The 25,625-nt window shown below is 40.3% G+C and overlaps 1 protein-coding gene across 1 annotated transcript in view; it reads left to right on the forward strand.

The window, feature by feature from the left end:
- ADAMTSL1 (ADAMTS like 1) overlaps window positions 1-25,625 on the forward strand; it is a 376,924-nt gene that overhangs the window by 317,944 nt on the left and 33,355 nt on the right. The window contains exon 24 of the mRNA XM_007098528.3: window positions 24,801-25,013. Coding sequence (XP_007098590.2) covers window positions 24,801-25,013 — 213 coding nt within the window. The remainder of the gene's footprint in view (window positions 1-24,800; window positions 25,014-25,625) is intronic.

Consider the following 25,625-nt stretch of genomic DNA (forward strand, 5'->3'; position numbering starts at 1 on the left):
CAGTGTTAGGTAGGGGCACCTGGGTGGCTCAGTTAAGCGTCTGACTTCGGCTCAGGTCATGATCTCATGGTATGTGGGTTTGAGCCCCGCTTCAGGCTCTGTGCTGACAGTTCAGAGCCTAGAGCCTGCTTTGGATTCTGTGTCTCCCTCTCTCTCTGCTCCTCCCTCATTCATGCTCTGCCTCTATCTCTCAAAAATAAATAAAAGTTAAAAAAAATTTTTTTAAACAGGGTTAGGTAGCAGGGCCTTGGCTGAGAAAGCCTCTTGAGTCATTTCCATCTCATTTCTATTACAATTATAACTTTATCATCTGTCCCACATACTTCCACCCTCGCCCCACCCTGTACACTTCCTGATTATTCTGGTACAGACTGGATCGAGCACTTCCTGCACCCCATTATGAGGCAATTCACACAGCAACAGTCAGTGAGTACCCTCGGCCACATCTGTTGGGAAACCACTTTTCATATGATTGTTTGGAAAACTAAGATCATCACTGTTTCCTCTCTAAAGATAGTTATGGGAACAGCAAGTTCTGATGGCCAAAAGTTAGGTAAAAAAATTAATCCACAATGGGGGACCGCCCCATCAGAAATTACAGACATGGCAAACAAAAGTGATGCAAAGAAAAAAATAGGAGAGGGCTAGCATACTTAATGAGGAGAAGGATAGAAGAGGAATTTATCCTGACCCTTTTTGAAGAGACATGAGTTGGCATCTGTTTCCTCATTTATATGGAAAGCCTGAGGTTTTATGTCACAAGGAAAATGCTTTTGATTTCCTATAGCTTTGCCCACAAAAAGAATATGCTTTGCTATTAAGAAGAAAGGTCAGCATTTGTGGTTGTTATGGCACATGCTTATGCACTTTTGTCTTTTCTTTTTAATAAAATCCAAAGTAGAGAATAGAGACCCCATAGGGACTGCAGGAAGCTCTGTAGCACATATACTATAAAACTGAATCAGTATTTCAGAGGGCATTTATGAGGAAGCCACAGGAAGGAGCACTGTGGTTCTTTAGATTGGAGTGAACATCCATAAATTTAAAAAGACACCAGAGCATAAGTGACACTTAAAATAGTTGGACACAGAAAGCGAGGCAGTAAATCTCCCTGCCTGGCCACTGTTCCAAGCCACAGCAAGCATCCAGGCACGAGCTTATTTTAAGACTCCAATAGTCAGGAAATGGGGACCTTGAGAAACTTACACTTGCCCCTGCCCTTTCCTGGCACAAGGACACAGTTCGCAGACCCATCTGCCCTCCCCGCCATGTTTAACAGGAATGACGTGAATGAGTCGGATGTCCCAGAAATAGACTGGTATTGAAAGTCCATCAGTGGGAAAATGAGGAACTCTCCACTTTACCTAATAAATCCTTCCTCAACCCCGAACTGGCTTTTGAAAATACTGACTCTGGTTCCATGCCTTCCTGCATCTATGTGGTCTAGAGACAGTTTTACATCGTGCCCAGAGGCAGATGGTGGAAGGGAAGACAGGATCATGAACCTAAGGCCCCCTGCCTTGGTTCCCATCCTACCTTGTACAGTGAAGAGCACAGGGGTAGTGCCTCAGTTAGAAGACCTGTTACCAAATCCTCAGTTATAAATAATTGTCTTAGTCCATTCAGGCTACTATAACAAATGCTACAGAATGGCAGAAATTTACTTCTCAGTTCTGGAAACAGGAAGGCAAGAATCATGGTGCCTGCGTGGTCATATTCTGGTGAAAACCCTCTTCCTGGTTCATAGCCAGCACCTTCTTGGTGTGTTCTCACAAAGTGGAAGGGGCTAGGGATGGATCTCCGTAGTCTCTTTCATAAGAACACTGACCTTTCCATGAGACTGCCACCCTTATGATTTATACACTCCCGAAGGTCCTCTGTCCTAATACCATCACACTGAGCATTAGGATTTCAGCACATGAATTAGGGAGGGGGGACACTAACATTCAGAACATAGCAATAATGCCCATCTTGCAGAATTAATTATGATAAAGGTTCAGTGAAATCATATCATATGCAACCTGCCCAGTTTAATCTTGGTACAAAGTGGATACTAACGTATGTTAATTTCTTGCCTCTATCCTTTGCTTCCCTTTGAATCTATGAACCAAGAAGTCCGTTCTCTTCTTCACTGTGGTCTGGCACAAGTTCTTCCTTATAGGATCAGAGTTTGTTGCCATTTTGAGCGTACATCACTGGCTAAAAATCATTCAGGGTTCATTCTATGCCACATGCTGGGTTGGAACAGACAAGCACAATGTAGGCCCCCTGACATCCAGAAACTTCTTATCTAGTTAGAACATATCAACACAGAAGGAATGATAAGAAAGCAGTAGAAGTTGACGAGGAGAAAGAATAAAAAGCACTGAATGGTTGCTCTGTGAACTTGGAATAAAAGACCAAGGTTTCAGTTCTCTTTTGAAAGTTCTATTCCCATCTATCCACCTCAGTCCCATGCTCTGTGTTGGTGCCCTTCACATGCACATTGGAGTTTGCACAGCACAGTGGTTAGGAGTGCAGACTTGGTCAGAATGCCTGGCTCGGCTGCATGGTAACAGCTGTATGACCCTGAGCAAGTTCTGGAAGTTCTCTCTGCCTTTGACTGTAAAATGGAGGTAATAACTGCATATACCTCCAGGGCTTTTGAAAGGAGTAAATGAGGTAATACGTATAAAGTGCTTACAATGGTGCTTTGGCACACAGTAAATGCTCAGCTAATGCTAGTCATTAGTATCTTGGCAGTACATGCTCTTGCCCCAGCCCTCCTCTTCTTGAAGTGGGAGAACCAAGAAACTTAAGAATGCCCTGGGGATACTGTATTATATACCTGAAAGTTGCTAAGAGAGGAAATCTTAACCGGTCTTCCACAAAATAGAAATGGTAATTATGTGAGGTGATGGAGGGGTTAGCTATGGTGGTAATCATTTTGCAATAAACAAGGGTGTCAAATCAACACGTGTTGTACAACTTAAACAATGTTATATGTCAATTATATCTCGATAAAGCTGGAAAAGGTGGGGGAGTGGGGGGAGAATGCCCTTAGGGGCCAAGTCCTGAAGGCAGAGATAACCTACCTTTCAACTAACTTACCCATTTTATGCTGTTCATTTTTCCTTTATATATTTACTAGCTAATTTATATATTTACTAATTTAACATACTTTTTGGTCAGTTTCCCTCAGACAATTTCAGCCTATCTCAGATAAATTAAGCAAGAAAAAGGGAAGGGCTTTTGCCCACTACTGAAGCAAAAGGATGAAAAGGGTGTGAACTTTGGAATAGGACTTGAACAGTGGTTAAGTCACATAACCTTTATGGGCCTTCCTTTCTCATGAATAAAATGGGTTGATAACCCATCTCTGAGGACCGATTTGAGAGTCAAATGAAATTAAATATGTAAAAAAATTTTGTAAACTCTAAAGTACTCTATGAGCCCTGATCCTGGGGCTAGAGGTAAGGATGGAGGTGAAGGTGGGATTTCTAGAACCCCAAAGAGAAGGCAGAATCTCAGGGATTCTGGACTATTTGTGAAGACCCTAGCTTCCAGCCGAGAGCAGTTTCCTTACCTGTTTCTCTTTGCTACGTACTGGAACGTAGATTTCATTGTTGTTTTTTTAACGTTGGGAGACTGTTGCTGATAAAATATAGAGGACTCAAAGCACCCGAGCTGACTTCATGGAGAAGTGGGACCTGAGCAGCACCAGGACTTACAGGATTAGACAGGCCAAGAAAGGGATACAGATGTGAGTTACGCATCCCTCATGAGAGACAGGGAGTAGTATAAAGCAGAAGACACAGTCCTATTCTACATCTATGGGCTTGGCCCATGGAGTACAGACGCCTGGACTCACTTGTTGTTTTTTGAGACAGAATGGAATGGAATGGAATCAAAACTCAGCCAGGATCTTGTCTCATATCAGTCACCTGTTGCCACTTGTAGGAGGTTGCAATCTTTTATCTTTTTGTGTGTTATGCCTGCTGTGTTCAGGAAAAGTTTGGAAAAGCAGAGTTTGGAAAATATTAGGGAAATCAAGTTTGTTTAGCCTCTTACCAGAATTAGCTTCAGTTTCTTTTGTGAGGCAGAATTATCACCCGGCTTCTGCTTTGTAGTACCTTTTTCTCTCCTGAATAAGAAGTCATTCCCAACACACATACATACTCCTTAACTTCTTGTTACCCATGGATATTGGCCTTAACACTAAAATTTGAGGGCTTCCTTTGACTTTAAGGCTCTTAGAGCTTTAAACAAAAAAAAGCAGCCCATTTAATTGTTCTTTGCTCTTGAAAGGAAAACAAAAAAGAGGAAGGTAGTTTTCTTGAGAGCATCAGTTTTAATGTTGTCTTTTATGTCAAAAAAGTACTTTCTAGATACATAAGAAACTGGGAACACTGGTGCCCTGTGAGGAGAGGAACCATGTAGCTGGGGAAAGGTGAGGGGGAAATGAGAGGGAGAATTTCAACATTCCATTTAGCTACCCGTTAAATTTTGAATCATATGAAGTATTTTGAAGTATATGTATTAACTATTCAAGAATAAATGAATAAAATCTGGGCTGGAAGCCTAGCACAATTCCACAAATATTTCATACACCTCCACTCTATGCCAAGAATTCCACATCTTGGGGCCCTGGGTGGCTCAGTCATTTGAGTGCCTGACTCTTTATTTCGGCTCAGGTCATGATCTCACAGTTTTTGGGATCAAGCCCCACGTCAAGCTTCACACTGACAGCATGGAGCCTGCTTGGGATTCTCTCTTTCCCTCTCTCTCTGCCCCTCCCCCACTCACACTCTTCCTCTGTTTCTCTCTCCCTTTCTCAAATAAAAAAAAAAAGAATTCCACATCTTGATCATCACTCAGCTTATGCTCTAGGTCTCCCATTCTATGGATACACAGGACAAACAACTTGAGAAAACATCCTCCATTTGCTGGTAGAAAGCAGAGCAAGGCAGTGAGTCAGAATCACATTTCAGCTCCCTTAAAATCCTAATGAGGTTACACACTGGTATAGTTGGGTTCTGGTTTTGTTTCAGTGTTCTCATGGGTCGTCTGAGAGAGAAATTTTGCCAGGATATCCCCATGCTAGGAGCACACGTAGCATTCCTAAATATAGAAGAGGATTTGCACCATCTCTGAAAACCTACTCAGCTAAAAAGAATTTTGTTGACCATTTGCTGTTCCCTATCCACTACAGCCTGTCAGAGCAAATCTTAGAAAGTAGGTTCAGTCCAAAGGGAAGAAATGATGACAATAATAATTGTACTCTTATTCTAGAAACATAACCTAGTAAGACGTCTGTATCTGTTTAAAAGTTTAAACTCTCTTTTGTCATTCACCTTTACTACTTTATCTCTGAAAGGTACGTAGAAAGACAGGTTTCATTCCAAAATCATCATTCTGTCAAGAACGTTTTTATGTGAAAATCCATTATGATTATGGAATTTTCCATTTCTCTGCAGGCAGTGCCAGCTCAGAAATAATGAGCTCCCTGTGTCTTTTGTTGCCAGGGGATAAGACCAAAAATTCATTCAAGGCCCTTTCTGGAGCATGGCAGGGACCGTCGTGTCTAATGTGTGACTCTCTGAAATGGTATCAACAGAGAGAAGCCGGCACAAGCTTGTCTGTTGTCCTGCCAGCTTCCTGAGCCCAGGAGAAGAATTTAGGCCCAGAAGAAAATGACCACAGTGTTCCTATATGAACAATAAAGACTGCACCCCCTCTTAATTATTTTCCTTGTAATCCTGCTATTCTCAACTTTAATGAACTTTTGCGGTATCTCAGATCCTTGCTCAAAGCCATGCTTCAGGGAGTGACTCATCACAGTTAGCTCCGAATGTAAGTCAGGAACATAGAGAGGGCCTCGAGATTTGGGGGAAGATTCTTCTTCTAAGCACACTGAAATCATTCATAAAATGGTGGAGTTAGAGAGAAAATATGATACAAAGTGAAATTGGAGGCAAAAATAAAACAAAACTTTTGTTTAGAAGTCTTTACAAACTTTTAACTATAAGCTTTTTATATTCAATAAAGCAAAAAACACATCCCATTCCATGACTTTTGAAGGATTTTCCCTCCTTTCTCCACCCAGATTGTCCTCTGAAAATGTCTATTTATCCATTAAACACTACAGATAAAACCTGTAACATAATAACTTTGTTTTACTCAAATGCTGCTATTTTTCCTCAAATCTTTAAAAGTACTTAAAATCTGATGAAACGTATGAGAAATGAAGCTCCAACAACCCCATGTTCTCAACCGTCAGCAATTTTACTGCTTTGGGTGCTGGTGTTTATCAATCCCCCAGTCCTGTAAATCCTAAGGCCTTGGCAGATAGAGAAGGTTTTTCTCCCACACCTGTTGTTCTATTTCTTGATTTGGTATAAGAATTGCTTTTTTCATTACCATACTGTTATTTTGACATAATCTCCATTTCACAAAAAAAGTTGGAAGTATAACATAAAGAATTTTTTCTACCTGGTCCGAATGAGTTGACAGCACAATACCCCATCACCCAGTGTACATTTCCTTCACGTTGTGGCAGTTGTCCCAATAATGTCCTTAACAGCAAAAGAATCTGTCCCGAATCCCATGCTGCATTTAGTTTTCATGGCTCTTAAGTCTTCTTCAATCTGGAACAGCTCCTCAGGCTCCCTTGACTTTCATGACCTTAACCATTTTGAAGATTATGGGACTGTTATTTTAAAATATGTTCCTCAATTTGGATTTATCTCAGGTTTCCTCATGATTAGATTCAAGTTATGCATCTCTGGCAGAAACATCACAGAAGTGATGCTGAACTCTTCCCATTACACCCGATCACATGATCATGATTGCCATTGTACCACTACAGTTCATGTTAATTCCAGTCACTTGTTTCAGGTGGTATCTGCCAGGCTTTTTCATTCTAAAGTTTCCCTTTTTGCCCTTGTAATATGTATTTTGTGAAGAGATGCTTTGAGACTATGTTAAATATTCTGTTCCTCATTTAATACTCAATTGATTCATTTACTTATTTATATCTGCATGGACTCACAGATTCCTGTCTTATTGAATGGGCTATAATCTATTGCTAACCTGTTTTACTTTTATGCAAGAAATTTCTCAGATTCAGTCATTTAGAGCCTCTTTAAGGTGATTCCTGTACCCTTTGATATGTCCATATGAATCTTTGATAATTTCTTACTCTCTGTCTCATCTTGAAATTTACCTGCTCTAGCCTTGGAGAATTGATATTTAGAAACCCAGATCTCTGACCCAGGTCTGTTCATTGCTTCTGGAGTATCACTGCTCTCAGTCCTTCTCAGTGCAGAGAAATGAAAACTGTCTACCTGTCTGTCTATCTATCTATACATATACACACGTGCAAACACATTTGTTTTATTTCTATGTCTGTATATTGGGATTCATGAGTCCTTCCTTACATCTCCAACTATTGTCCAACACCACAGTATTTATTCTGTTTTTTACCCTTTCAATATTTGCAATTATCCGTCTCCCACTACCCTTAATATATATACTTATTTAATCAAACCCTCTCAGTATAATCTATCACCACTGTCTCTACCCCCCACAGTTGTGGTCTTTATCCCACTCAGGGTCTGACACCCCTCACCAAGCCATCACCACAATCCTCAGGTAGATGCCCTTTTCACCCTGCTCAGGCCTAGTGCCCCACTCTGGTCTACCATGACTTCCCACCTCCTCCCTATGAATGCTGCTGCCTTCTTTGGCTTCACCTGGTGGCTTTTAGACTTAATTGTTTAAGAGGGGAAAACGGAAAGAAATGGCTGGTGTAAGAATTTCTGAACAGAAACCAAATTGCTTCCAGGCTTGAAAGCTAGAGGGTAAAACAGGTAGAGAACAAAAGGGGGCTCTGGACAGTACCTTGTCTTTGTATTCTGTGTTGCAGGAAGGATCTGCTTGGCCAGATCACTGGTGACCACCCTCTAAGCCAGGCACTTTTTATAACATCAAGTCTTATGTAGCCAGGGAGTACTAGCATGTTTTATGTTTCTGGATTTGAATAAGAGAATGCTATCATTGGTACCTTTTCCAGCCCTGCTCTCTAAGTCTAATTTTTTTATTTTATTTTTTTTTTTAGAAGCTCTTATCCTGGGGACCATGAGCTTTAAGAGGCTGTAAGCTCCCTAGCATATGTGCAAACCTACTTTTCTCTAATAAAACTTTCTTCAGATTCTCAAAGATACCCATGACCCAGCAACACTAACGACTTGCTATACATTAAAAGCTCAAAAATAGATTCAATCTTACTAGTAAATAAATGCAAATAATAATTAGACAATATTAATTAAATAGGAGATTGGCAAAGATGAAAAACATTTACAAAATCTGTATTAGTTTCCTATTGCTGCTATAACAAATTTCCCCAAATTTAGTGGCTTAAAACAACACAAATTTATTCTTTTATGGTTGTAGAGGCCAGAAGTCTGAAATGGGTCTTATTTGACTAAAATCAAGATCAGCCAGGCTGTGTTCCTTCTGGAGTCTCTATAGGAAAATCCATTTCTTTACCTATTCCAGCACCTAGAAGTTACTTACATCCTTTGGCCCTCTTCTATCTGCAAGGCCAACATCTAGCAACTTCCTCACATCTCTCTCTGACTTTGGCCCACTTCCTTTCCCATTATAAGGACTCTTATGATTACATTGTGCCCACCTGAATAATCCAGGATAATCTTCCCTTTCACGATCCTTTCAAGATCCTTTCTTAATCACATCTGCAAAGCCTCTTTTGCCATGCAAGGTAACATATTCATAGGTTTCAGGGATTAGGATGTGATTATCCTTGGAAGATCATTATTCTACCTACCAACCACAATATCCAATAATCAGTTGGCATTTACTGTCATCCATTGTTGCCCAAGGCATAAATTAGAATAACATTTCTGGAGGCAATATATTTTTAAATGATGCTTATTGATCTAGCAATGCTACCTCAGTAATGTAACCTAAGAGATATCTGGATGCAAAGATTATATATACTAAGAAAGTTATTATACCTTAGTTTATATTAATGGAAAATTGGAAACAACGTAATTATGTATAGAGAATTGATTAAACAAAAGTTCTGATGCATTCACACATAGAATCTTAAGCAGCAATTTGAAAGAAAGATGTAGACCTATATTCATTGATGAGACTGAGATTTATCAACCTATTCAGTGATATATGTGCACATGTATGATTAGAAGAAACAACATTCATACGATTAGGATTGTTTTATTCTTTTTTTTTTAATATTTATTTATTTTAGAGAGAGAGCACAAGCGTGGGATGGGCAGAGAGAGGGAGAGAGAAAATCCCAAGCAGGTTCCTTGCTGTTAGCATGGAGCCCGACCCGGGGTTCAGTCTCATAAACTGTGAGATCATGACCTAAGCTGAAATCAAGGGTCAGGTGTTTAACCAACCAAGCCATCCAGGCGCCCCAGGATTATTTTATTCTTATATTTATCTGAACTTCTAACCTATAATGACCATGCACTGGATTTTCTTTAAAACAATTAATTGAGCCTGTTACATAGCAAAGAAGGTATTGAATTCATCTTTATTCTCTTGTGAAAATGGCAGTTGTCTGTACAGGTAAAAATACATCCTGCACAGGCATTTAGTGGTTTTACTACACTGTGTGGTTCTTAGCATACAGAAACTCTAATCTCATACGCTAGACCAGAGTTGGCCCTTCGGCCAAGTCTAGGCTACCACCTATTTGTAATTGAGGTTTTAGTTGGGCACAGCTATGCCCATTTAATTCCCTTTTCATTTATTTATTGTCTGTGGCTGCTTTCAAGTTATAGTGGCAGAGTTGAGTAGTTGTGACAGAGACCATATGGACCACAAAGTCCAAAATATGTATTGGGCGGCCTTTAAAAAAAAAAATTGCCCACTCTCGCTCTAGACTTTCTTATCAACAATGACAAAAAGATCTTTCTACTGCTTAGTTTTTAAGAAATTATTTTGACAAAGAGATAGCAATGTGTGGGCACCTTATTGTAAACACTTCTCTTTCAGTCCAACCCTGCAAAATCATAATCCAAAAATGCATTTTAGGAGAAAAAAAAGTCTCCTTACTATAGGAAGAGTTATTTCTTTCCCTATTTCCTGGTATTTCCCAGCTTTAGTCTTTAGAAAGCTCTAGGAGCCAAACAGTAGTGGAATGCTAATTGCACCTTTTAACGTGGAGTGTAGGTACCGGGTGAGGTTACTGAATAACAGGCATTACCTATCCCCATGGTACGTGTTTTTGCTCTCCCCAAGCCTGGATCTTTAGCCTTTCATATCTCTACTGTCCTTGGAAGGCCTTTGAGAAGCTCAGTGGGAACATTAGTTCTCACTTCCAGCAGTTGTATAGAGATTAGGCAAATAGCCCTGTTTCCTCTCCCATTCTAGACCCTCTACTTTCACCTGATGTGAGTGCTTGGAGAATAGGAAAGCCCATAAAGAATGAATTCAATCAATAAGTTCTCTGTTCCCAGCAAAGCATCATGCCCTCTGCCTCACTCAGGGCTACTTTGCCTAGAATCCCAAGTTCCCTAAGGAGACTGCATTGGTTTTAGGGTCTCTAAGTCCAGGTGATTCTTTCCAAGGTCAGATTTGCCCCGAGGGTCTGAACTTACCACCTCAACCTTAAATCACCAGGGAGCACACTAAATGTTCCAAGGGAGTCTCTGCACTGTAGAGGACCAAGGCAGATCTGAGAACCAAACGCAACGAGGATTAGAATCCAAAACAAATCAGTATCAGAAATGTATGTTGCCAGACAAAAAGCAGGCATTTGGACAGCCACTCTCTGCTCTTTAGATCCGTGTCCCATTTCCGTGATGGCTTTTTCAGTCAGGGTTGTAGGTTTCTGACCTCCTCTTCATAGGACACCTCTATTTCTGGGCCCTTCACAAACTACACACTCTTCCGGCTTGGCTGCCAAAGGCCAGACATCACCTGCCAGAACATATTATGACACCAGCAGAGTTAGCCAGCAGCATTCTTGCAAACACTCACCACCAAATCCCTCCCAACTCTCTCCTTTCTCCCTCCACATGGCTCGCATCCCTGCTTCAGCCCGCCTGCTTAACCCTCCCCTTATTCACCTCAGTCACATTGTTTATTATTTTCTTTACTTTGTTGAGGAGTTTCTGGAGTCTCAAGACCCAGGAGGCTTATGTGGGAATAATAAATTCAGGCAAGGTCTTCATGCTCCCCCAGCAGCCCCACCCCTACCACTCACCCTGGAAATGCTCCCCCAGCAGCCCCACCCCTACCGCTCACCCTGGAATCCCTCGTCAGCAGTTACTCCTTCCTGTGACTTGCCGCTGAACTCTGTGGTGTGCCCCAGTCAGGCCTCTGAGGATACCTGCTATGAATATTAGCCATTCTTCACATCCACTGCTGTTCTGTGGCTTTGGTTCAGCAGAGGAGAACTGAAATGGGGTGTGTACGGGGCTGTGAGCGAAGGCTCTTTTCTTGCGTGTGTGGGTTTTTATTTATTTTGCAAAGACTCTGGCCCATAAGCGAGCCAAACCTAGGCTGAGTTCACGAAGGCATGTTGGCTCTGAGCTGCTGCTGGCTTTTGTTTTTTTCCCCAGCCTAATCTGGATGTTTTCTAGCTGGCCTCTCCGTTGGCTGGCGTGAGGGGGTGAGGACGGCTATATTCCGCAAGGGAAGAGAATATTCATAGAGTCTGAAACCATCATTTCTCACAGCAGTAGCACCTAGATTATTACAGAGGACTTCTTGAAAGCCCTGAAATATTGTCCCCATTTGGGCCAAATGTGAAATATCAGTCTCATTCCTTACACAATCTAGACTTGGTGGGTGTAACCTTTAAACACACACAGAGAGGGGGATTCAGACGTGGGACCCTCCTCAAAAGTATGGTATGGCCCAAGCAAGATCCACATTCTGGGCTTCATTAAAAGGCCATCTCATCAGTGGACTGAAACTCCCTTCCTCTGCTCCAGACAGCCTCCAGCCAGGCCTCCTCTGGGGTCACCCCAGTCTTTCCTCCTGCAGGCCTGGTAGCACCTGCCAGCAGCCTGAGGGTAGAGTCAACCAGGGACTTATAAACCCAGAAATTTGAAACTTTAAAAAAATGCTGATGTGTTTTTAAAGGTGCGTTTCATGCCAAGAGCCTGCTGGCAGAGAAGGACACATGGGAACTCTGTGTATTATCCACTTTAGATAGTTTCAATCCCCGTCAACACTAATGTGAATTTAAGGAAATTGGACCAGTTTCCAAACCCCCACCCCCAGGTAGCCCAGTCAACCCTGGATAAGCATGTTGTTCAGCAGTGCCAAACTCTAACTTAGACAATGCAATTATATTTTCATACTGAGACTCTGTACGTATGGACATCATAAATGGCAATCACCTTCCTTACCTGTAAGAGAATAATCAGATCCTAAGGTACTGGCTGAGGGCAGTAGCCAAGCAATAACCAAACCATTTTGGAGAAGGCAAGGCTTTAATCAAGTCATAAATCTGGACGGAGCTACTTTTCATGCTGAGAAATATATCAAGTTCTTGTACCAGATGCCCAAGAGCATGGAGACATTAGCATACCCCCTGCCAGTGGAAACCCAAAGCCTGCCCTAGGGGTAAAAAGACATTTGGGGAATGGAAAATGGGCTTGTATAGTTCCTTTTCTTCCAGGAATGTTTTAAAGTTAGTTTTCTTTGGGCAAATGTACATGGGAATAGTCTTGGCCTGCTTATTCGACCAGCTTATTGGGAGGTCCCAAAAATCGGAGTGAAAATTAAAGTTGTGTGTCTTCCCCCACAGCCTTCTGGGGTCCAGCTGACAAATGGGGAGTAAGGAACTGAGTTTTTTCCGATATGAATTAATCATGTCTTTCAGCCTACTGCCTGGTGCCAGTTCCCACCCATTCTATGCTGCTTTAGAGACCATCTCTCAAACTCCAGGGAACACCAAACCTGAAAGGAGCAGCCAGAAAATGTGGCGAGGCAGCCTCTCTGTTCTCGTCCATCACCCCACGGCCTTAGAGTGAGGCCAGTGCGCACCGTATACCACGCGCAGCATGGAGATCCCTCCATAAATTTAAATGGCTGAGCATTTTCCAGTTTTGTAAAATTAAATTAAGGAAAGGACTCCCAGACTGACTCCACCAAGTGCCAAGTTTCATCCCAGCACACATCATTTTTATAGTAAGTTTTAACTCCGTGAAAAATACAGGATTATAATGGAAATGCTGACAGGCCCAGAGCCAGCTCATGAAGTAATAATGCCACGTCTTTAATATTTTTACACAGCACGTCCTAATCTGCCACAGCTTTCTTTGCCTTTAGATAGTGGTTAAATAAATGAAACCCTCCAGAGCACTACTTTTTTCTCCTCCTCTTTTAGACCGTGTCTTCCATTTTCAAACCATTGTTTCTTCTGGGCCTCTTTCAGTCTATTTCAGTTTTTGCTCTATACAATTGGTTTATCAAGCTCAGGTGCCTTTTTCTGAACTATTTGGCTGCCGAGGGAGGAGAGATGGAAGAATTTGCACCCTGAACTCTTGCCTTCTTCTCATGAAGGCTAAGAGCTCATGGAATTCAACTCTGGATATGTGTCTCCCTCAGGTGATGAGCAGCTGACAAATGCCCGAGTTGGCTTCATCCATCCTACAAGGAAGCCCATAAATCGAGCTGCTTGCCTCTCTCTCAGCTGACCAGAAATCCTACTGGTTTCCAGCCCTTCAATTCAATGAAAATATCCACTAAGTAATGACCATCATGAGTTCAGAGCTTCGTTCTAGACAGGTGCCTCAAAGGCAGTCCTATCTCCCCATCTTTAAGGTAAACCAGCATCTTCCAAAGGGTGCAAGGAAGTGGAAGCCAGGGCCACCAGGCCTCCCAGTTTTCTTCCCCCATGTTTTCCTCGTCTGTTGAATCAACCTGTTTCCCTGAGTGGGGCTACTTCAGTTGCAGAAACCAATGTGAAATAGACAAAGATGAAGAAAGTCAGTGAGGTCAATTTGACTTAATCAGGGATGTCAACTAGTGGCAGGTTACAGCTAAACGGACTCCCAGAGGATGCAATTTCATATTTAATTTGATTTTCTTACTGTGCACCTCTCCCTCATTCTAAACTTTTATCACTCTCCATTTAATGTATTTTAAAAAAAAAATAGTAGGTGAAACTAGGAGGAAAAACCCTCACACATGTATGAATCACACCTGGCTTTGGCTCAATTTAGAGCCACAGTAGACCTAGGAATGGAGGCCTAAAGGCAATATTTTCTTTCACTGGTTGAAAAGGATTGATAGAGAGAGGCTTTCTGCTGCCAGAACTCTCATTAGCTAGGCAGGCTTCCCAAGCACTGCTTCCTCCTCAGACACCTAACCAACTCAAGACCTGTAATAACGGAGGTCTGAGGAAAGAGAGCACTGTCATTCCCTGCTGATTGACTGTTTCCTGGCGTAGGCGTTGCAGTCGGGAGGACAGAAATGGTCAACGTTCATGTGTCCGGGAGGGAAACAGAAAAGGAGATGCTAGCCACTGCATGAAACATTGTCAACATCCTCACTGAATCAGAGGGGGCAGGGGAGTGGTTCATTACGTGGTCTCTCTGGAGGTGTGGAACACGTTAGCCCATGATTTTGGTGTCCTTGTAAAATGGCACACAGAGAGATTGCTCACCTTCAAAAAATGATTGATACCTCTTTTACTTTAGCAAATGAGAAATGTCCGTGACAGAAAGGAACCCGTTACAAGCCAGGTTTTCTCATTAGCAGTGAAACATGGATAATTATTCACTGGGAACATACACTGTGGGAATTCATGTTAGATTTCTTATTTTGACTATTGCGGTGGGCAAACCTCAGAGACCACTGTGTACGCATAGAGACATGCACATAAATATGTACATAAAAGCACAGAGGCCTGCATCACACGTGTTCTGGGGAGGATACCACTTCTGGATACAAAGTAAGTCTTTAAAGAGAATGAGAAAAGCATTGAAAGACAGATTAGTGATGGAAAAGGCAGATGGCCAGAAATTTTGTTCATTGGCTTTAGTTATAATTAGTTTATTTTGGTCTTGACTTTCCCTTTACCTTTGAAAGCAGACTTCCCTAATACCATTTTCAATGCATGGTGAGTAGTCACACTTACTAGAAGTACGTTCTCTCTGGTCACTGTACAGATGTGAAGGAAAACACAATAACCTATATAGCAGGACAGTGGCCCTGTAAAGGAAAGAATATTTAGGACTGTCATAGTTAGGATATGCGTTCAACAACCTATAACAAAGAGCCAAAAATCACAGTCAGCAGGACAGGAGTGTATTTCTATCTCACTTGGCAGTCCAGAGGAAGGCATTCCAAAGATGGTCTGACAACCTACCATGTCATCTAGGGACCCAGACCAAAAAAAAAAATTTACACTCCTATCACTGGGACATCCAACACCTGGGCCAAGATGATTCACTCCACATACATGAAGGATAGAGGAAGGGGGAACAAGAGCAAGCACTTTTCTTTTAAAGACATGTCCCAGGCAGTGTATACATCACTTTCCCCCTCATTTCACCGAAGGCAATCATATGTCCTATACCTTATTGCAAAGGGGGATGGGAAATGTCTCCCTAACTGAAATTCAGGGGTTCTTTTACTCCAAGGAAAGGACAGTTATGATAGGATCACTAGCACTTTCTGCCATACAGAGCAACTGAACCAAAGTTGTGGGAATCAAGGGTGATAGAAGTACAAATGAAAGTGACCTCTGACTTCAACAGGGCTAAATGAACGAAGGTGAACCTATGAGCAGGAATTTGTAAGTTGGGCAGGTTATAAAGCGTTTGAGGAAAGATCTGAAAGTAGCGGCTGGAACAGTAAATTTTTTAATGTGTTAAACCCTTACAGAAAAAACATAGAATGAGCAGAATATGTGAAAAGCAACTCTTTGGGGGGCACCTGGGTGACTCAGTCAGTTGAGCGTTAGACTTCAGCTCGGGTCATGATCTCACAGTTCGTGGGTTCGAGCCCTGCGTCGGGCTCTGTGTTGACAGCTCAGAGCCTGAAGCCTGCTTCCGATTCTGTCTCCCTCCCTCTCTGCCCCCCCCCACTCGTGCTCTGGTCTCTCTCTGTCTCTCAAAAATAAATTAAAAAAAGAAAAGCAACTCTGGACGCTGAGTTGCTCATGCTGATCGATGATTTAGACAACAGAAATATGTGTTTTTTTCCTTTTTATTAGGGGTAATTTTGCATATATGCAAAGTAAACAACACTCATCACCCAGCATCAATAAACGTGCAGCCATTTCTGTTTCACTTGTACTTCTACCTCTCCCCCCCAATTAATTATTCTTTAAGTGAAATATACATACATTAAAATGTTCAAATCTTAACCGTACATTTTTGACATTTATATTTTTGACAGATACACATGTCTAACTATATCCTTGTCTGACATATGTTTTTGAACATGTGATATTTTTTTCAGTTTTCTTTCTCTCTTTGCTTCACTCTGGCAATTATCAATTCCTGCATCGTCAATTTCACAAATTTTTTTCTCTAGGATTTAAATTGTATCTAGTGAATTCTTCATAAGGTGTATGTTTCATTTCTAGAAGTTCATTTGATTCTTTTTATACCTTCTATTCTTATCTGCATGTTTTCCTTTAAATACTTAACATATTTTTAACATTCTACTTTAATATCCTTGTCTGGTAATTCTGTAATCCCTAAAATTTCTAGATTTGTTTCCACTGACTGAATTTGTCTTGGTTATGGATCAGATTTCCTGCTTCTAGACTTATCAGTTAACATTTGATTGAGTGCTGGATGGTGTAAATTTTGTGTAAGTAGGTATCTGGATTTTATTGTCTTCTAGAGATTGTTGGATTTTCTTCTGTTAAACAGTTATTCAATGTTTAATTTTGACTTTCTTTTTAATTTAAGCATTATTAAGACACCTCTAGAGTAGTCTTTATTGTAGCCCCTTGTAGGGTTTCTGTTGAATACTCCAGATGATCAACAAGGATATTCCAATCTGGCTTGTCAGAATTTCAAGGTCTCCCAGCCCTATTTGAGCTTTGGGAACTATTAGACTCACAACTCCTTAGTTGGTCTTTGCTCAGCCTTATAGAGTTATGCATTATATCTTTAATTGAGCAGATTGTCAGGATGAATTTATGCAGATTTCTGGAGCTCTTTTTCTATGTAGCACTCTCATCTCCAAAATTCTCAACAACATCTAGCTGCCTGAGCCTCTTTGAACTGTATTCTTTATCTCATCAATTCATTCAGACTGCTGTGCTCTGCTTGGGATAGTTCTCTGTTATGGGTTGAATTATGTGCCCCCAAATGATATTGAGATTCCAAACCCTTTGTACCTTATAAGCCCGTAAATGTGACCTTATTTAGAAATAAGGTCTTTGAAGATGATGAAGTTAAGATGAGGTCATTAGAGTGGGTTCTAATCTAACATGACTTACAAAAAGGGGAAATTTAGACACAGAGACACTCAAGAGAAAACTCCATGTGAACATGAAAGCATGGAGTGATGCATCTATAAGCCAAGGAACACCAAAGACTGCCAGCAAACCACAAGAAGCTAGAAGAGAGGGGTAAAACAGATTATTCCTCACAGCCATCAGAAGGAACTAATACTGTTGACACTTTGATCTCAGACTTCTAGCCTCCAAAACTGTGAGACAATAAATTTCCATTTTTTAAGTCACCCAGTTGGTGGTACCTTGTTATGGCAGCCTTAGAAAACTAGTATACTCTTTAAGGCTTTAAGTTTACTGACTCATTCCATCTCCAACTTTCTGTTGGAGCCCATCTGATGAATTTCTTATTTCATGTTTTATACATTTCAGCTCTGAAATTTATCTTTATAGTTTCTACTTCTCCACTGAGATACTTTATGTATTCATTTATTATGAGTGTATTTTCCTTTAAGTCTTTTAACATATTTATAATAGTTGCTTAAAATCATTGTCTACTCACTGAAACATTTGCATCTCACAATTCATGCAATCCTGAGAGAAATTGCTGTTTGACTATGGGTCACATTTCTTCTTGTCTAATAGTTTTTATTATATACTGAGCATTATAAATGGTATATTGTAGAGACTCTGGATTCTGTTATGTTCCCCAGAAGAGTGTTCATTCTTGTTCTGGTGGACAGTTAACTTTGTTAGACTCAAATTCCAACCTCCGTCTTCCTTGCAGTGAACACCAAGTGAATTTTCTACTCTGTTCTTTCAGCTTCTAGCTGCTGTTCTTTTGCTGGGTCCCCTGGGGTTTGTATACTAAGAATTTGGACAGGATTTATGTAGATTTTGAGGTTTATCCCCACCGTGACTCTTCCTGGATTTTTCCCTTAACTTTTCAGCTGTTCTAACAACCCCCAGACTCTGTCCTCTGACATGTCAAGCCACCTCTCTGGACCACATGAGCTTTGAGGAATTTGCTCAGGTAGCAAGCTACAAGCTGGCAAATCACACTTGTTGCAATTCCTGAATTTCTAGGATAGATTACCCTCCTGTTTCTGTCACTGCTTTTGGTTACTCTTCATTGCTTTCAAAGAGTTGTTTAATGGGGGTTGTCGTGGTTATTGTTTAGATTTTATGATTGCTATTTGCAGGAAGGTTAGTCCAACCAAGTTATTCACCATTACTGGAAGCTAGAATCCCCAGTCAAGTTGTTTGAAGAGTTTTCTGGCCGAGATCTACTCTGTTCTTGTTTTGCTACATTTGAAACATTCCCATTCACCCTCTTTAGTTTTTCATCTTTTTAATAACCCAGATGTTGGTCTGCTTCTAAAGATTGAAGACCCAGAGGTAAATTTTCTCTTAAATTCAATACATGGGTGTGCATAGCATTGAATAGGATATTTTGATCATACACTTTTATTTCTGATTCTATTAACTTGGAAGTTTGATCATTCAAACATGAGTGAGGATGAATTTACCTATTGCCTGAGCAGGGAGTGGAGCGATTGTGGGGAAAATGTTTGTTTATTTAGTTATTTTTGTAAACAAATGAAGCCATTCATTCATTACACATATTCTTACTAATCACTTATTTTCTAACAACTAGTTTCTGTAATCTCTCTCCTCTCTGGATTTCCATGATATCACATTGTCTCAATTTTTGTCCTCTCACACCATTTCTTCTCAGACTTCTTTAATACCGCCTCATTAGTCTTCAATCACTGAATGCTAGAATTCTCCCACTGTTTTGTCCTGAGGTTTGATCTCTTTTCATTGAAGACTTTCTCCACACACATGTATGAAATTGGTTCCCCAAATTTGTAGCAAATATCAGACTTCCATTTTTATCTCCATCATCTTGATGGATTTTTCTGTACTCTGGTTCCATCACAACCTTTAAATGCTTAAAACTAAACTCATCCATCTCCAGGGGTGGAGATAAGCAATAGCTTCTCTTCCTGACTTACCTTAACCAACTAAGCCACCCAGGCACCCCTCAGTTTACCTTAATCCTCAATAACTTTCATATGTAAAATCTCTTCCATGAGCTTTTCATTGGCATAGTTCAGTATCACTACACAATGATCTAAGCCATATAGATTGAATAGTCTATTTTACCCTTGGTACTTGGCTATTGGGGAGCAGGAAGAAGAGTGAGGATGCTGAGTTTGAAATGATGTTGGGAAATCTAGGTACCTTAAAAGGACCTTAAAGTTATCTAATTCAGTGGTTATTAATTGTGGAATCTTCTTATGCAGAAGCCCAATATATTCGTTTATTATTGAAAAGGAAATAGAATCCCCAGAGCCCCACCTTATGCTGATTTCCTCTCAAAGGCCCCTCCCCAGGTACCTCTGCAGCCCCGTAGGGACCCAGGAAACTATCAATTATAAAACCGTTCACTCAGTCAAAACTCTCATTTACAGATTAGAAAAATGAAACCAGAGAACCCTATTGAAATCTAAGCTTCTAATTGAGAGTCATGAATCTGTGTCAGTGCATTCGAGAGTGACAAAATTGCTTTTCTTTTTAAAACTTTCTACAAAACTGATTTGTATCCTGATAGGTTTCAGAATGAGAGGCATTACTAGGAAGACAGCTGCTCCATACAGCTGTCTTCGCTGCTGCTACTCATGAGTCTTTCTCAAGTTGTAAGAACTTCATGTCATGGCAGCCCTGATGCCTGCCCTTAGAAGGAACTCTGCCCCATCTCATCCGCACTGGGAGCACTAGGCTGGAAGGCCCTGGGAGCATGTCCAAGACTCAAGACCCAGATGGGCCAAGAGAGATGTCCTGGCTGCTCACTCTGGCCCCTGATTCCAAGAAGGAGGGAAGATTATAAATGTAAATTGTTATGCAAATGGCCTCCTATTTAGCTGACTAGGATTCCTGGCTCCCAGAGAAGTAACTTCATCAGCCATAGAAAACAGCCTGAGGCTGCTACTGCTCCTTTTTCTGCTTAAAAACTCTCTCAGAAAATCAATCCTAATGGAGTTGGAAAATGAAGATTAGGCTAAATATGAGAGATTTCCTTGCCAAATATCTCATGTTTCCTCAGAAATAGCAAAGTTCTTACTTATCAACTTAGAATATAGTCAGCCTCACCAGGGCTCTGTCCCCACTGACCAAACATAATGATTCCTGGAACCAGCGTCTTAACCATGTATGACACCTTTTTTTCCCCCCCTTCAAAGCAGATGTGATTGAGACATATATTGGCCTGTTTAGGCAAGTCTGAAAAGCCATACTGGTTTCAAGCTTCACTTTTTAAATCATGCTATTTGACTAAGTAAATGTACAGTATTCCTGCCTTTTATTAGAAAATGAAATCAGCATCTAACTCCAGACTACAGTTGGGACTGAAGAGAGTTCGGTACTGCTGCTCCCAGGAGATCCCCAGTAGACTGATTTCTATACACCTCTCCCCAAGGCCATTTTTACCTCCATTTTATAACAGGAGTATAATGTGAGTACCACAGACTTCATGACATATTAGATGCCTAGATGCCACCGGGAGCGTGCAGGGAACTTGCTCCTCCTAAGTATCTGAATAAGAAGACATAGGTGATCAGCACACAGGCAGAAACTTTGCCCTGTCCCAAGCCTTGGATTCATAGAGCTAGGAGAAATTTGGAACTCCCTTCCCCCTAAGTGTATCAGTTAGCTATCACCACATTAAAAAAATAATAATAATAATAAGATTCAATGGCTTAAAATAGCAGTCATTTATTTTTACTGATCTTACTTACTTCAGCTGAACTAAACTGAGTTTGGCTGGGGAGACTTGGCTGTTCTCCACTTTTCTCTCAACCTCCTCTTGGGATCATCAGGCCAGTCGAGGCATGTTCTTCTACTGGTGATAGCAAAGGCACATGAGCACAAGCAAAAACACACAGTCTCTTGAGGTTTAGGTTTGGAACTGGTATACCAGCACATCTGCCTCATTTCCTTTATTGTGGTTAAATATTCATAACATAAAATTGACTATTTTAAACATTTTTAAGTTTTCAGTGGCATTAATTACATTCACATCATTGTGCAACCATCACGCTTTCCATCTCCAGAACTTTTTCATCATCTCAAACTGAAACTCTGTACCCATTAAAAAAACAATTCCCCATGCTCCCCTTCCTCTAGCCCCTGGCAATCACTATTCTAATTTCTGCTTCCATGAATTTGACTACACTAGGTGCCTCACATAAGTGGAATCATAGAATATTTGTCCTTTTGTGTCTGGCTTCTTTCATTAATGTGTTCATGGTTCATCCACGTTGTCACACATGTCAGAATTTCTTTCCTTTTTAAGGCTGAATAATATTCTATCATACATACATGTCATACTTCATTCATCTACTCATCCATTGATGGACATTTGTGATGCTTTCACCTTTTGGCTATTGTGAATAATGTCGCTATAAACATTGGTGTACAAATAGCTATTCAAGTCCTGGTTTTCTATTCCTTTGGTTATATATATCCAGAAGTGGAATTTCTGGAGCATATGGTTAATTCTACATTTAATTTTTTGAGGAACCTCCATACTATGTCCCACAGTGGCTGCATCAGTGTACATTCCCACCAGCAATACACAAGGATTCTACTTACCCCACATCTTCCTCAACACTGGTATTTCCTTTTTTTTTTTTTTTTAATAACGATCCTACTGGATGTGATGTGTAGCTCATTGTGGTTTTGATTTGCATTTCTGTAACAATTAGTGATATTGAGCATCTGTTCATGTGCTTATTGGCCATTTTAAAATCTTTGGAGAAATGTCTATTTAGGTCTTTTGCCCATATTTTTTTTTTTTTTTTAGTTTGACTGTTTATATTGTTGAGTTGTAGGAATTCTTTATATATTCTGGACATTAATCCCTTATCAAATCTACGATTTGCAAATATTTTCTCCCATTCTGTGAGTCGCCTATTCACCCTGGTGACAGTGTCCTTTAACACACAAAAACTTTCAATTTTAATGATGTCCAGTTTATTTTTTTCTTTTGTTAACTGTGTAGTATCATATCCAAGAAATCATTGCCAAATACCATATCATGAGACTCTTGCCTGTGTTTTAAGAGTTTTATACTTTTAAGTTAATTTTTTATATGGTATAAAGTAAATACACAACTTCATTTTTTGCAAGTGGATGTCTTGTTTTCCCAGCACCATGAAATGGTCCTGGCATCCATGTTGGAAATCATTTGACCACATAAGCAAGAGTTTATTTTAGGACTCTCTATTTTGTTCTGTTGGTCTATAATGTACATCTTTTTTACCAGTACTATACCGTTTCAATTACTGTAGCTTTCTACTAAGTTTTGAAATCAGGAAGTGTGAAAACCCCAAGTTTGTTCTTCTTTTTCAAGATTGTCTTGGCTATTCAGTATCTGTTGAGATTCCATATAAACTTTAGGATGAATTTTTATATCTGTGCAAAAAAAAAAAAAGAAAAGTCATTGAGATGTTGATAGGGACTGCACTGAATCTGTAGTTCACTTGGGGTTATTGACATCTTCACAATATTAAGTTTTCTAACCATGAACATAGCATCCTATTTATGTTTTAATTTTTTAGCAACATTTTGTTGTTTTCAGTGTACATGTTTTTCATCTCCTTGGTTAAATTTATTCTTAAGTATTTTATTCTTTTTGATATTATAAATGGAATTGTTTTCTTAATTTCTCTTTCAGATTGTTCACTGTTAGTGTAACATCTGACTCATTTTATTGGCCAAAGTAGTCACATAGCCAAACCCCAAATCAGGAGGTGGGGAAGTACATGTAACCCACCCATCATGGAAGGCCACTGCAAAGTTACAAGGCAAATTGAGTCAATACAGGGAGGAATGAAGAACTGGGTTCTGTAACAGTGGTATCCCATCCTGAACTTCATACAGTCAATTACAGCGTTATTTTTCCAGGGCCCTTTTTCAAAGTGTGTGTGTATATGTATATATGTATATATGAAATTAGGGCATTAGGAGACAAAAGGAATGAGCAGACAAAGGAAAGAGATAACAGGGAGGCTAAGTAATTTGCTGGTGTGCAGCTATACAAGTGGCAGATAGAAAGGAAAGAGCACAAGGCAAGGAATCAGAAAGGCTGCCACTTAATCATGGGAAAGTATCTTAACATCGTTGGGCCTCAGTTTCCTCCTCTGGCATGTAGGCTAGATCATCTCTAAGGACCTTCCCTGTGTTAGCTCTGCATCCTACTATAAATTCTAATAGTGTTGACCCCGGAATAGAAAAGAAGACAACATTGGAAAATTCCTTCTCTTACAGATCCATAGGTAGCCATTGCAGGTGGCCATTCTCTTGTCTCACAGATCTCATCATTTTCTGCCTTACATCTCAGTTTTATTAGTGTGCTTTGTTTCTTATTCAATACCAGCTAGGATCTCCTTGCAAGAAGGAAGATAACCATCACTGTCTTATCTATCCCCAGAACAGTAGGTGCAAAATCGTTACTTCTGTAACTAAATTGAGGGAAAACTGCCAGTACCTTTAATTTTGACTGGTTTACCATGTGTTTTGAGCTTCTAAATAAATTTTCTTTAGAAGCTAAGTTGTTGAGGACACAACAGCAAATTCAGCGAGTACTCTGAATTTAAAGAAAATTAGGTTTTTCTCACAGTAGCAACCAGTTTACTTTAATAATTCTATGCTACAAAAGCTTGAGTAGACATAATATCTAAGCTTAATATTTTGGAATTTTAATGTATCAAAGTATGTTTAATGACTATGTAGATAATTAGAATATCATACATGTCCAAATGCAGGCTTGGTAAGAGCTGTTAGAAGGCCAAGGTTCTTGACTGATAGAAAAATGAAATTGGTGTTTACAATTGCTTTCCTAGAGTCTGTTAAAAAATTTTGGCTTGAAAATCACATAAAGAGTAAAATGGTAGCAGATACTAGACTTTTACCAATTAAATTGATTAATTGGTTACTATGTAGCATCTTTTCCAACTCACTACATTTGAAGAAGTGATTTCTTCCAGTAGAAAATCAGTGTAGGAACTAATTAACTTGAAAATTTTTTCAATGAGTGAATATTAACTGCTTCATTTTTTAAAGGTTAGTTACAAGGACATAGAAATAAGCAGTTTGTATTCTCTGAGAATTTTTACTTAATTGAATGAATAATAGTCACCTTCCCAGAATTCCAGAGAATAAAAACATCTATTTGCTTGGAAATAGCAAGCAAAAGAAAAATGCCACCGGTAAGGGGGCTACACTGCATGTATGGCTTCTAGAGCCACAGAGACACTAAAAGAACTTGTCAGGAATATGTCCCTCTTGGCTTTATTAATGGCTTCTCTCTCTTCTCTTCTCCTTCTAGGCTGTCCCATCAAAGGTCATCCTACCCCAAATATCACCTGGTTCCATGGTGGTCAGCCAATTGCCACTGTCCCAGGACTGACATATCATATATTGGCAGCTGGACAGATTCTCCAGGTTGCAAATCTTAGTGGCGGGTCCCAAGGGGAATTCAGCTGCCTTGCACAGAATGAGGCAGGAATGCTTGTGCAAAAAGCCTCTTTGGTGATCCAAGGTAAGAAACCCTTCAGGCTTTGGGTGCTGGGCTTATTGTTTGAACAAGAAAGTTGACCTGAGAATCTAATTATCTAATAGAACTAAATTATTTCTGATCTCCAGTGGTTCCTAGAGCATGAAAGTCAAAGCTGAATCATGTTTCCATACAATGAGGCCCTTCAGAAGAGCCACCAGTCTCCGTCCCAGCAGAATCTGGAAAAGTCAGTGCTGCTTTCATAAATGGGCCCTTCTGCCTCACAATGTTGGTGCTGCTGTGGACCAAAGAAACACCATGATATATCAGAGTCAAAAAAAAAGTTTCATTTATGCTTGTTTAGTAAGAAACACACACAGACACACACACGTGTGCATGCAAGCACACATGTGCAAGTTTTCTCTGCAGGTTTTGTTAAAAAACAACCTCTTGATCAGAACTGCTTGGTTATTGCCTCCTCTCCTGGAGATTCAAGCCAGTGCCAGTACCTGCTTATCGTCCGAAAGAGTCTTAAACTGCAGTCACGTGCTAAGTGTTTTGCAGGCACCTTTCTTGTGGCCCCGCCAAAGACAGACTGGATGGCTCATGCATTAATCTTCCAGGAACACAGGCGGGTCAGAAAGCCCTTGGGAGGGG

Source organism: Panthera tigris, chromosome D4 (assembly GCF_018350195.1).
Source record: "Panthera tigris isolate Pti1 chromosome D4, P.tigris_Pti1_mat1.1, whole genome shotgun sequence".
Classification (NCBI taxonomy): Eukaryota; Metazoa; Chordata; class Mammalia; order Carnivora; family Felidae; genus Panthera; species Panthera tigris.